At 49.0% G+C, this 13,610-nt stretch overlaps 1 protein-coding gene across 3 annotated transcripts in view; it reads right to left on the reverse strand.

Annotated features, from left to right (window-relative positions):
• Positions 1 to 13,610, reverse strand: part of sdk2b (sidekick cell adhesion molecule 2b) — a 160,414-nt gene that overhangs the window by 25,635 nt on the left and 121,169 nt on the right. For all 3 annotated transcript variants that reach the window (XM_023816981.2, XM_023816980.2, XM_023816982.2), the window contains exons 10-23: positions 13,314 to 13,430; positions 13,059 to 13,226; positions 12,870 to 12,972; positions 11,230 to 11,406; positions 9,060 to 9,196; positions 8,720 to 8,867; positions 7,959 to 8,099; positions 7,286 to 7,467; positions 6,189 to 6,304; positions 4,916 to 5,111; positions 4,723 to 4,821; positions 4,440 to 4,631; positions 3,069 to 3,190; positions 2,866 to 2,975 (exon numbers count right to left, since the gene is read on the reverse strand). In XM_023816981.2, coding sequence (XP_023672749.2) covers positions 2,866 to 2,975; positions 3,069 to 3,190; positions 4,440 to 4,631; positions 4,723 to 4,821; positions 4,916 to 5,111; positions 6,189 to 6,304; positions 7,286 to 7,467; positions 7,959 to 8,099; positions 8,720 to 8,867; positions 9,060 to 9,196; positions 11,230 to 11,406; positions 12,870 to 12,972; positions 13,059 to 13,226; positions 13,314 to 13,430 — 2,008 coding nt within the window. The remainder of the gene's footprint in view (positions 1 to 2,865; positions 2,976 to 3,068; positions 3,191 to 4,439; positions 4,632 to 4,722; positions 4,822 to 4,915; positions 5,112 to 6,188; positions 6,305 to 7,285; positions 7,468 to 7,958; positions 8,100 to 8,719; positions 8,868 to 9,059; positions 9,197 to 11,229; positions 11,407 to 12,869; positions 12,973 to 13,058; positions 13,227 to 13,313; positions 13,431 to 13,610) is intronic.

Consider the following 13,610-nt stretch of genomic DNA (forward strand, 5'->3'; position numbering starts at 1 on the left):
AGTGTAGGATACAGTATCAGTGCAGAGGTACAGTACTGGAGTAGGATACTGTGTCAGTGCAGAGGTACAGTATCTGTATAGGATACCGTGTTAGTGTGGAGGTATAGTAACAGTGTAGGATACAGTATCAGTGCAGAGGTACAGTACTGGAGTAGGATACTGTGTCAGTGCAGAGGTACAGTATCTGTATAGGATACCGTGTTAGTGTGGAGGTATAGTAACAGTGTAGGATACAGTATCAGTGCAGAGGTACAGTATCTGTATAGGATACCGTGTTAGTGTGGAGGTATAGTAACAGTGTAGGATACAGTATCAGTGCAGAGGTACAGTACTGGAGTAGGATACTGTGTCAGTGCAGAGGTACAGTATCTGTATAGGATACCGTGTTAGTGTGGAGGTATAGTAACAGTGTAGGATACAGTATCAGTGCAGAGGTACAGTATCTGTATAGGATACCGTGTTAGTGTGGAGGTATAGTAACAGTGTAGGATACAGTATCAGTGCAGAGGTACAGTATCTGTATAGGATACCGTGTTAGTGTGGAGGTATAGTAACAGTGTAGGATACAGTATCAGTGCAGAGGTACAGTATCTGTATAGGATACCGTGTTAGTGTGGAGGTATAGTAACAGTGTAGGATACAGTATCAGTGCAGAGGTACAGTATCTGTATAGGATACCGTGTTAGTGTGGAGGTATAGTAACAGTGTAGGATACAGTATCAGTGCAGAGGTACAGTATCTGTATAGGATACCGTGTTAGTGTGGAGGTATAGTAACAGTGTAGGATACAGTATCAGTGCAGAGGTACAGTATCTGTATAGGATACCGTGTTAGTGTGGAGGTATAGTAACAGTGTAGGATACAGTATCAGTGCAGAGGTACAGTATCTGTATAGGATACCGTGTTAGTGTGGAGGTATAGTAACAGTGTAGGATACAGTATCAGTGCAGAGGTACAGTACTGGAGTAGGATACTGTGTCAGTGCAGAGGTACAGTATCTGTATAGGATACCGTGTTAGTGTGGAGGTATAGTAACAGTGTAGGATACAGTATCAGTGCAGAGGTACAGTACTGGAGTAGGATACTGTGTCAGTGCAGAGGTACAGTATCTGTATAGGATACCGTGTTAGTGTGGAGGTATAGTAACAGTGTAGGATACAGTATCAGTGCAGAGGTACAGTACTGGAGTAGGATACTGTGTCAGTGCAGAGGTACAGTATCTGTATAGGATACCGTGTTAGTGTGGAGGTATAGTAACAGTGTAGGATACAGTATCAGTGCAGAGGTACAGTACTGGAGTAGGATACAGTATCAGTGCAGAGGTACAGTATCTGTATAGGATACCGTGTTAGTGTGGAGGTATAGTAACAGTGTAGGATACAGTATCAGTGCAGAGGTACAGTACTGGAGTAGGATACAGTATCAGTGCAGAGGTACAGTATCTGTATAGGATACCGTGTTAGTGTGGAGGTATAGTAACAGTGTAGGATACAGTATCAGTGCAGAGGTACAGTATCTGTATAGGATACCGTGTTAGTGTGGAGGTATAGTAACAGTGTAGGATACAGTATCAGTGCAGAGGTACAGTATCTGTATAGGATACCGTGTTAGTGTGGAGGTATAGTAACAGTGTAGGATACAGTATCAGTGCAGAGGTACAGTACTGGAGTAGGATACTGTGTCAGTGCAGAGGTACAGTATCTGTATAGGATACCGTGTTAGTGTGGAGGTATAGTAACAGTGTAGGATACAGTATCAGTGCAGAGGTACAGTATCTGTATAGGATACCGTGTTAGTGTGGAGGTATAGTAACAGTGTAGGATACAGTATCAGTGCAGAGGTACAGTATCTGTATAGGATACCGTGTTAGTGTGGAGGTATAGTAACAGTGTAGGATACAGTATCAGTGCAGAGGTACAGTATCTGTATAGGATACCGTGTTAGTGTGGAGGTATAGTAACAGTGTAGGATACAGTATCAGTGCAGAGGTACAGTATCTGTATAGGATACCGTGTTAGTGTGGAGGTATAGTAACAGTGTAGGATACAGTATCAGTGCAGAGGTACAGTATCTGTATAGGATACCGTGTTAGTGTGGAGGTATAGTAACAGTGTAGGATACAGTATCAGTGCAGAGGTACAGTATCTGTATAGGATACCGTGTTAGTGTGGAGGTATAGTAACTGTGTAGGATACAGTATCAGTGCAGAGGTACAGTATCTGTATAGGATACCGTGTTAGTGTGGAGGTATAGTAACAGTGTAGGATACAGTATCAGTGCAGAGGTACAGTATCTGTATAGGATACCGTGTTAGTGTGGAGGTATAGTAACAGTGTAGGATACAGTATCAGTGCAGAGGTACAGTATCTGTATAGGATACCGTGTTAGTGTGGAGGTATAGTAACTGTGTAGGATACAGTATCAGTGCAGAGGTACAGTATCTGTATAGGATACCGTGTTAGTGTGGAGGTATAGTAACAGTGTAGGATACAGTATCAGTGCAGAGGTACAGTATCTGTATAGGATACCGTGTTAGTGTGGAGGTATAGTAACAGTGTAGGATACAGTATCAGTGCAGAGGTACAGTATCTGTATAGGATACCGTGTTAGTGTGGAGGTATAGTAACAGTGTAGGATACAGTATCAGTGCAGAGGTACAGTATCTGTATAGGATACCGTGTTAGTGTGGAGGTATAGTAACAGTGTAGGATACAGTATCAGTGCAGAGGTACAGTATCTGTATAGGATACCGTGTTAGTGTGGAGGTATAGTAACTGTGTAGGATACAGTATCAGTGCAGAGGTACATCCTTATGCAGGCACAGTGACAGCACATGTGTAGCAGATGTGGGTGCAGCACTGCTACCTGTAGAAGGTGTAGGGGTTCAATCCCGGAACCTCCAAGCTGCGGGCGTCGGGTTCGTTGGGCACCTGGTGTATCATGACCCAATCCTCATTCTCACCAATGATGCTGACCTGGGTGGAGATACTTGGAATCTGAGCGACGACAGATGGAACATAACAAACAGGAGCCCTAACCTGCGACATGAGCCTCCACCCCCAGCTTACCTGGGCCTCCATCTGCCAGCGGGAGATGGAGGTCTTGCCGTCATAACCTGGCTTGAACTGCAGCGTGATGGACCGAGGCCCGATGTTGGAGATGGCCAGGTTAGTGGGGGGCCCAGGGAGCTCTGCCGAGGGGGGGGGGGGGGAGCGCATTAAGGAGAATGAGTGAATTTTTAGCACAGTGGAAAAGGAATCTGATCAAATGCTGACATCAGCTTTAATCCCACTAAGCGATGGAGGGGATTGGACCAGTGTATGAGGCCAACTAGATCACAGGAGGGGAACAACATTGGGCCCTAAGATTTTAATCTGTTTATGACAGACTTGGTACCACATTGTCAGAGAAAAAATAAGTCCTCCTTTTGTACCCCCCCACCCCGTTTTCACAGGCCGGAGTCTTGTATTATGGGGACAGCACGAGAAACATTGATCGGTAGGGTAACTCTGCCAAAGGCCCACTCTGACACCCCCGGGTGTTTGGTGGCTTTCAGCTCTCAGCACTGACAGCAGCCTCAGAGAGCAGCCTCAGAGAGCAGCCTCAGAAAGCAGCCTCAGAAAGCAGCCTCAGACAGCAGCCTCAGAGAGCAGTCTCAGACAGCAGCCTCAGAACCCCCCATGGGGTGCGGCTCATGGGCCTGGGCTCGGCGTCCTTTCTGATATGCGTCCAAGCGCCTATCTTTTATATTAACAAACAGTGTGAACGCCCATATGAAATGCTGCATTTAGCTGGAGGCGCAGATTGCCAGCCACGTGAGAGAATAGCAACCTCCATAAACAGTCATGTGGAAACGTGTCGGAACGTTAAAATAATCCAAAATAAGTTTTATTTCACTTTAGGACAGAAGTGCCACTACAGATTTATGAAAAGGGCAGCTAAGCCATGGGGGTCCGATTTTAATGACATTGAATGAGAACACATTATTTAAACTAATTAGTGTACATTTACTGGCGGGGGGGAGGAATTTTATTTAAAACAACCATAAAGGTCTCTGCTCCAGAGACTCCTGCAATCTTTAAGAGGACAGCCAGAGAAAACCACTAACGTAACTCTACTGCTGTGCTGCAGTGCCCTCTAGTGACAAAATTAGCGAAGCTAAACGTTAGATAGCTTGTCGCGGCATCATGTGTTTTTCTTTGCTGAATGAGATCCACTTGGGGACTGTGTGAAGTGACGGGCGACATTCCCAGAATGGGGAGCCGAGGCTCCCTGTGCTGATCAAGATGGACTGAAGCCCCACCGTTCTCCAGATCTGGAGGGTAGGAATGTGGTAATCGGCACTCCAGCACCGTCGGGGAGCAGAGGCCCAGGTTCACGAGAGGCAGATTATTTGTCACCAACTGGCCAGTTGGATGCGGTCCGGCAGGGACGCTGACCTGGAGGCACGCCTGAGGAGATGGTGGAGGAGGACAGCTGGCCCTGGCCCTTGGAGGTCATGCCGGCCACCTCTATGGTGTAGGTGGTGAGGGCGGTGAGGCCTGTGACACGGTACTCCAGCGTGACGTTGGGGAGGTAGTGCGTGACACGCGTGTTGGTGCGGTTGTACTCCTCCCAGGAGATACGGTAACCTGGCAAGAAGGGGGCGCAGTTAGGGATCAGGGGGTGGCGGACGAGGTGGGGGGGAGGGGGGGGGGGGGCAGGTTCTCCTGGCGCGCTCACCTGTGAGGATGCCGTTCTTCTCGTGAGGCTCCCTCCAGCTGACCTTCAGGGAGGTGTCCAGGATCTCGGTGAAGCTCAGGTGGCCCACAGGACCAGGAGCTGCAGTAGAGGAGTCCACAGGATTAACGGGGCTGACAGAGGAGGCGGTCGGGGTGTGACGGCGTACGGTCCCGAATGTGTGGGCGACACTCACTGTCCTCGTGTGTGCGCAGCCCCTTCGGCGGACTGCGGGGTCCATCCCCCGGCGTGGTGAAGCAGAGCGCAGACGTGAAGTACTCTGTGAACTTCTTGAGTCCCATGATATAGCCCACGTGTACACTGTCCTGGAAGTTGGGCCGTACTGTCACCATGGTAACTTCCTCCTCTTGGCCTGGTTCCCATGCCAACAGCTAACAAATGAGGAAGAAAAAACAAAGCGGGAAGCATCCAGTACCATCAAACAACCAAAAAGTTCTCAGACATTGCTTGAACCCAGGGAGTCTGGGGGGGGGGGGGGCAAGCATCAGCAGCCAGGAGAGGTGGCCTGAGAAGATCAAGGAGCCCAGTATCACAGACGATACCAGCTAGAGGGGGGAGCAGGGGAGCCAGTGGACCAAATGGCCAATTTGGGTAATGACTCTCCTTGGCAGCTCTGCTGTGGTGGTACGTTTCTGTCAGGGAGGGGGCCGTGCATTGGCATGCAGGGGGGTGGGGTGGGGGTGGGGCACTGCCTTTGTTCTTCCATTGGCACTCCCATGGGGAATTCCAAGAAACTCCAGCTATAACAGAACAAGAGGTACTAATGCTGGTGATTTGGACCAAGAAAGTTATTCTGTTAATGATGTCATAAATGAAACATAGAAAGTGGGAAAGTCTGTCACATATCCATAATCATTGCGTACCATGTTATAAACCCTGAGATGTTAAACACCGCGATGAAGTCCATATGTTATGATATTGGACACCAAAGACTCAAAGCACAGTGAGATCAAACATAAGTGTTTTCCTGTCTAAACGTAAAGTGGCCTCTGTTCTTTAGCAAAATAGTAGTTTGATCTGGATCTGGTGGAAATCTCTGGTGGACGGGCATTTGCTGTGATATCAGTCGGATTCCTCTGCCTGTTCTGATGCTCCATGCCTGACCTATAAGCTACATTCTGTATCTGTGCTTATTGTGCTTATGATGAGAACAAGAAAATCCTCTGGGATTCTGGTGAGCATAAGTCAACAAAGACAGTTCTTTGCTCTAATTAATGGAGGAATCTAAATTGAGCCAAGTCAATGTGCTTCTCAATTCCCCCTTCTGCATATAGAGGGCAATGTTGTAACAGGTAGCTGCTGAACCTCATCTTGTAGCCAAGTCAACAAGGGCAGCACTTCAGCTAATTAACTAAAGAATCTAAATTGCAAACCAGGTTGCTTTCAGTCTCAGTTCCCCCTTCTGCCCATAGAGGGCAGTGCTGCAACAGATAGGTGCTGATGCTCACCTTGTAGCCCTGGTTAATGCCATTGATGAACTGGGGGCTGGGGGCGGACCAGGTGAAGCGGATGGTGGTGGAGTTGACAGCCTCTGCTTGCACGTTGCCGGGGGCGATGGTAGGCACTGTTGGACAGGGGACGGAGGAAGATTAAAATCCCTGCAGGTTCAATCTGGATGGCTCACCCCCTCCTCCCCCCCGGGAACTGGAACTCATGGAAGGGGCCTGTGGAAGAGCACTGCCCTGATAGCACCATCGATCACTGCTACACTCTGGGTCAGGACACATGACAGCGATATTAGCCGATATTGGCTCTTCCCTCTTGGGGATGACCTCAAATCCCCACATACTCGTCAGGTACATGGCACCCCACTGCCTGCAGCGGCCCCCCTGAGCTTCACTGTCTCATCAAGGAACATCAGAGGGACAAACAACAAAGTTTATGTTATAGAGTTTATGGGGAGTAATACATCACTGGGTTTGAGAGATATATTACATGCTGGGTATGTGGAAGGTAGTACTTCACAGAGTATGCAAGGTGTAATACATTGTGATGTCAGAGGTAGTACTTCACAGAGTACGCAAGGTGTAATACATTGTGATGTCAGAGGTAGTACTTCACAGAGTACGCAAGGTGTAATACATTGTGATGTCAGAGGTAGTACTTCACAGAGTACGCAAGGTGTAATACATTGTGATGTCAGAGGTAGTACTTCACAGAGTACGCAAGGTGTAATACATTGTGATGTCAGAGGTAGTACTTCACAGAGTACGCAAGGTGTAATACATTGTGATGTCAGAGGTAGTACTTCACAGAGTACGCAAGGTGTAATACATTGTGATGTCAGAGGTAGTACTTCACAGAGTACGCAAGGTGTAATACATTGTGATGTCAGAGGTAGTACTTCACAGAGTACGCAAGGTGTAATGCATTGTGATGTCAGAGACAGTACACTACAGAGGATGTGCAGATTCATTACCAAATACTCTTTTGATTCCTCTGTCAGACTGATTATCACTGATTCTTCTACCAGATTCTGATTATCTCTCTGCATGATCGTCACCGAACCCTTTATAAGACTCGACTACGGCTCTCTGCGCCTCACCTCCCTGCAGGGTCCACTCCGTCACCTTGTGGCTGAAGGTGCCCAGCCCCGCCCCATTGTAGGCCGCCACCTCGATCTCGTAGTTGGTCCAGATGATGAGGTCCTCCAGTAGCAGGTTGGTCACATCCGGATTGGTTATGTTCTTGAACTGGTAGCCCACGGGCAGCCCGGCCAGACAGTACCTGTGAGGAGTGGCCGGGGTTAGGACCCAGAGGGACGGGCGTGACATTGGGTTACGAGCCTCTAATAAGGCTAACCAAACAGGGGAACCCCCTGCTTACACGTGATGGGGAGGAGAGCCGACTGGAAGTGAGCGACATGAATGTGTGGTTGGTGACACCAGACTGATACCTCTCATTATTTATTAACTCTCTCACTCGGCAGAGAATCTATCTCAGGTGACTGCTGGGTATTTAATAGGGCAACTCAGGTTAAGCGCCATGCTGGGAGGTACAGAATGACCTGTCCTGGGGATTAAACCTGCAGGGCCTACTGATTGCCGTGTGCTTGCATCACTGCCGGTGGAAGCTCAAGTGGAGCCCTAAGCAATCTTCACCAGCAGTGCTTCCTCCACCGGCAAAGTTCGGTAGGGGTTGCCATTGGTATGCTAATTCGGCTTGTATCATGATGGGCTGGGAACGTCAATATGAGTCACGCAGCAGGCTGACATTACCGGATAATGTACCCCCGCAAGATGCCGTTCTGGTGACTCTCGGGTGGGGGCTGCCACTGGATCATGATGGACTGGTTGGTGCGTCCGCTGGCGATGACATTCTGGGGCGGGGCACTGGGCGGCTCCTCGGGGAGGGTCACCCTGAAGGTAGAGACAGGGCCGGCAGCGGGAGAAGCATCTTTAGATCTGCCTGACTTCCAGAAGGACACTGATCCTTGGAGCCTTAACATGGTGCCTGTCGCTCTACCTGCACAGGGATATTGCCTCCCCTGTTCCCTCTTTGTTGTACCTGTCACAAACCGAACCCCTCTGTGTAATTGTTTCTGATAGGGACAAAGCAGGAGAGATCAACAGACCCCCTACGGAGGATTCAGCAAGGGAAATTCTGGCCATCCCGACACCGGGAGAGTATTGTTTCCTGTCACAAATAGTGGGTAATAACAATACTGTTAACAATACTGTAGGTTGAGACAGTCTGTTCTGTTTAGAGGCCAGATGAAGCCCCCATCCCCCCATGGAGTTTCCTGGGCCGTGTGAAAATACAATCCAACAGCTCTGATATGTGTGAGACCCCAGAGATCTGGAGTAACTGGGCGTCGTGTCCTGATCACCAAACTACCCTCATAAGCAGGTGAATCATCAGCTCCACTGTCTTACTGAGTCCCTCACGCTGTCGTTTTGAGCCCCCTGACAGGCATAATTGGAGAGTGGCAAGGAGTCTGAGACACCGACGGTGGCAGAACATGTGACAGCCGACCTACCTGTCTGTCTCCTTGCTGAACTGACCCTTCCCCACATCATTGACTGCACATAGGCGGAACTGGTAGGAGCGGGCAGGAATGAGGCCGCTGACCGTCACGGCGGTGGATTCGGGCTCAATGTTGGCCAGGAGCACAGTCCATGGAGCATCTGGCATGGAAGGACACTTGCTTAAATACCTTGATACACTCCTTGCTTTGAGATCCCACACCCTCACTCCTACTGTGTCCCTATGCTGTCTCTTACACCTCCTACGTCTCCAGTCACCTCATCTCTACCCAACCATGTCCAGTGTCTATCTCTGCCTGCATCTCCCAGCATCCCCAGTACACTCGCACTCACTGTTTTCTGACACCTCTAGGATGTATCGGATCAGGGGGCTATTGCCGTCGAAGGGCTTAGTCCAGGTCAGGTTGATGGCCCTCTTCTCGGTGAAGCTCAGCTGGGCAGCTGGGTTCTCTGGAGCATGGGGCAACTGCCTACGAAAGTGAAAGAGAGTGACGGAGAGAGAGGGAGCGAAATAAAGAGAGAATGAACAAATTGGAGACAGCAGGGAAAGATCCTGAAGCACAACTTTATAAACTAGGAATTAAGACAAATGAATATGATAAAATATACAGAACTGATTTAGACAACAAATATGATGCACATGGCTAACTGGAACAAAGAAAATGAAGAAAACAATAAATTAGAACATTACTATGTTGTGTGAGAGAAAAAGCACCAAATAGCTAACAAGGGATAAATATCCCTGAGAGAAAACTGTACTAATAAAGTCACAAGGACGGTATCAACAAGGTGCTGGATGAGCGATTAGCTGCATCACAGAGCACCAGCACGGAGTAGGAGATCTGTTTCTATTGCAGAAGTACGTGGGGGAAAGACAAAAGCAAGGCGGGACATAGAAACAAGAAATCTGCATGTCAGGAGCCCTAAGGCATCCTCACATATCATAGCTTATAAAACAAAGGTATAGCTTTACAGAGCATATTATAAAATAGCACTGTGATGAATAGCATTACAAAGAATAGCATTGTATAGTATAGTATAGTATAGTAGCAAAATTACGGCACGGTACATTACAGTGTAGCATTAGCTGTATTGCAGTAGAAAATCTTTTTACTTTGCCAAAAAGAATGACAATCTTGTATTGGGGGGCATACTTACTTCATTTAAATCTACTATACTTTTTGATATGTTAGGGTGTTGTTCTGATACCCCTGTTACTACTGGTAGCACTCCTGTAATGACTTAGTATGAGAATATTGAAAGTTAAACTGCACACGGAGAGGGCAGGATGGTGGATGGTCAAGGGGGTCATTGAGACAAGGAAAGAACTACCACCATGGACCATGGAGGTTGCCAAGGAAACGGACAGGTGGCGAACAAAGATAATTAGGTGGCGCATGACAGATGAAAACCAAGTCCACGCGTGAAGGAGACAAAGTACTGGGAGGTATGGGGATGGATGGAGAACAGCTACAGAAAGCAAAACATCGAGAGGTACAGGAACAGATGGAGAACAGGTACAGAGAGCAAAACATCGGGAAAAAAAGGGACAGATGGAGAACAGCTACAGAAAGCAAAATATCGAGAGGTACAGGGACAGATGGAGAACAGGTACAGAGAGCAAAACATCGGGGGGTACAGGGACAGATGGAGAACAGGTACAGAGAGCAAAACATCGGGAGGTACAGGGGCAGATGGAGAACAGGTACAGAGAGCAAAACATCGGGAGGTACAGGGACAGATGGAGAACAGGTACAGAGAGCAAAACATCGGGAGGTACAGGGACAGATGGAGAACAGCTACAGAAAGCAAAACATCGAGAGGTACAGGGACAGATGGAGAACAGGTACAGAGAGCAAAACATCGAGAGGTACAGGGACAGATGGAGAACAGGTACAGAGAGCAAAACATCGGGAGGTACAGGGGCAGATGGAGAACAGGTACAGAGAGCAAAACATCGGGAGGTACAGGGACAGATGGAGAACAGGTACAGAGAGCAAAACATCGGGAGGTACAGGGACAGATGGAGAACAGCTACAGAAAGCAAAACATCGAGAGGTACAGGGACAGATGGAGAACAGGTACAGAGAGCAAAACATCGGGAGGTACAGGGGCAGATGGAGAACAGGTACAGAGAGCAAAACATCGGGAGGTACAGGGACAGATGGAGAACAGGTACAGAGAGCAAAACATCGGGAGGTACAGGGACAGATGGAGAACAGGTACAGAGAGCAAAACATCGGGAGGTACAGGTGCAGATGGAGAGCAGGTACAGAAAATGAAGCACTGGGAAGTATGGGGACAGATGGAGAACAAGCACAGAGAGCAAAGAGAACCAGTAAGATATCAGTGACGGACTGAAGGTGGGGAATGATGGTAGTTATATGTAGCAAGATGAGCTGCCTATTACTCTACCTGAATCAGAATCAGGATTTTCGTTCCCTGTGGGAGATAAATACAATTGATGAAGCCACAGCTGACCCAAAAGTGGAAGTGGCCTCACCTGACCCGGAGGTGAGCACTGCGCGAATCGTTGCCCCCGACAGAGGTGACTCGGCAGGTGTAGGTGCCGATGTCCCCGGACCATGTCTGTGAGATGTGCAGCGTGCCGTCTGGCTCCAGACGAACCCTCTGTGTGGATTGAGTGCTGATGACGGTACCCTCTTTCTCCCACACGTACCTGGGGAGGGGGTAGAGACATGATACATGACCAAACCACATAATATTAGGTTGACTTGTTGTGCTGATTGCCCATTTGGAAAATGTGATATACTGAACATGGACAGTAGGTGGCAGAGAGGTTGGTTGACTAACAGATGGAATATCTAAAGTCAGCGAATAAGCTGCCTTTGCACTGCCTTTATACATCACATGACTTACTTGTTGGGATGACAGCACCACCTTCATCACCAAAAAGGCTCAACAACACGAGCTCTATCTCCAACAATCGTAGAAGTTTAACCTTCGTCAGGCTAAACCTGTTCAGCTCTACACTGCCATTACTGAATCCCCCCACAATTACAGCATCCATCATAGTACGGTGGGGGTCAGCAATTTCCCCGGCCAAGGGCAAGCTCCAGTGAGTTACTCCATGGGTCACAGAGACGGCCATCAGCTGCCTGCATCAAATTCTAGAGTAAAGAAGCGAGCTGAAATGATCACCGTTGACCCTTCCCACCCCATCCATGACCAGTCTGTTCACTTCAGTTAAAGGGTCACTGCAAAGCCAAACATCACCTGGACAGTTTCTTTCCCCTGAGCTGGAGCCACTGGAAACACTTTCCTCTCTGTAACCTGCGGACTGACTGGATGCTAAGCAGTTACTGATCCAACACCTTCCTCCTATCGCTCAAACACTCCCCCCACTGTAGACAACTGCTTACCTTCAGTTGCTCAATGCCTAGAGTAGCTGTGTTCAATGTAATCATGTTCAGCATAGCTGTGTTCAGTGTAGTTATACTCATTGTAGCTGGTTTCAGTGTAATCATGCTCGGAATAGCTATGTTCAGTGTATTTATGTTCAGAATTAGAATAGCTGTATTCAGTGTAATCATGCTGAGAATAGCTGTGTTGAGTGTAATCATGCTGAGAATAGCTGTGTTCAGTGTATTTATGCTCAGTGTAGCTGCTTTTAGTGTAATGAAGCCCTGGAGTGTCCTCCAGATTAAAATGTCTGAAAGAAAAACTAAATAAATAAATAAACGAAAGGCCTTATAATGTCCTGCCCCCCCCCATTTGTTTGGATGAATTTTCCAGACGAGGGACCAGACGGGCGAGTGCAAAGCTGCTCTCTGTCTTCCCCGACTCCCTGTCATGTGCCCACATACACACACACATACACGCGCGCGTGCAGGCTGGGCCTCGATGATTAATTGCAGCTGTAGGTGCTCTGCGGTTAATCGCCTTACCGTTGTTTGTAATGAAAGATGGTGTCCGGGACCATTACTCTTTCATTTCGTCATTTACTCCTTACCGAATCAGTGAGCGGATCCAGCACGCCCGAGTGCAGCCAAATAAATCACACGCGGACTCCGGCAGCACAGCAGCTGCGTCCCGGTGACACAAAAGGGTGACGATGGTGGCCTGTGAGCCTGGGGGCCTGTGGGGGGGGCAGCTGGACAAGCAAAAGGGTGGCCCCCTTACCTGATGGTAACGCTGGGGTCGTGGGTCACCCCGCAGGTCATGGTGGCCTTCGTGCCTTTGATCACACTCTGGTCCTGAGGCGGGCTGGTGATGCGGGTTCGAGCTGGGAACGGGATTTTGAGAGAAGCTCCAGAGGGCTGTCTAAACAGGACACAGAAAAACCCCACATAGAATACAGCGGCCCCTCACCCCAGACCACCAGGTCGGCAGAGGCCTCGTCGATGCCGCGGGAGTTGCTGGCCATGCAGGTGTAGGTACCAGCATCGGAGATGTGGGCGGGGCTTATGAGGAGGCTCCCAGACTCAAGCAGTGTGAAGCGAGGCAGCTGGACCGAGCCACTGGCCAGGACACGCTCACCTGGGGTGGGGGGTTAAAAATATGTCATGGTATCTGTTATGTCGACGTTCAAAGCATTGCCACGACATGGGGGGGAATGTCTCTCACCTTTCTGCCAGGTGATGGCGGGGCGTGGGGCTCCGGAGGTCTCACAGTGCAGGATGACGGACATGCCATCGATGACGGTGCTGTCCGAGGGCCCCGCCGTGATGTTGGGGGCTATGCCTGGGGGGAGGAGCTTAGGTAAGGTGCATGCAGGAGAGACACGGGGAGAGAGAGGCAGGGGGAGGGAACGAGAGAAAGGGAACGGGGGTGGTCCCCACAGATACACCGACACACACATACACACATATACACACACAGTCGAGTCACGAAATTCCCCCGTGCACACGGAATCCCATCCAG

Source organism: Paramormyrops kingsleyae, chromosome 5 (genome assembly GCF_048594095.1).
Source record: "Paramormyrops kingsleyae isolate MSU_618 chromosome 5, PKINGS_0.4, whole genome shotgun sequence".
NCBI classification, from domain to species: Eukaryota; Metazoa; Chordata; class Actinopteri; order Osteoglossiformes; family Mormyridae; genus Paramormyrops; species Paramormyrops kingsleyae.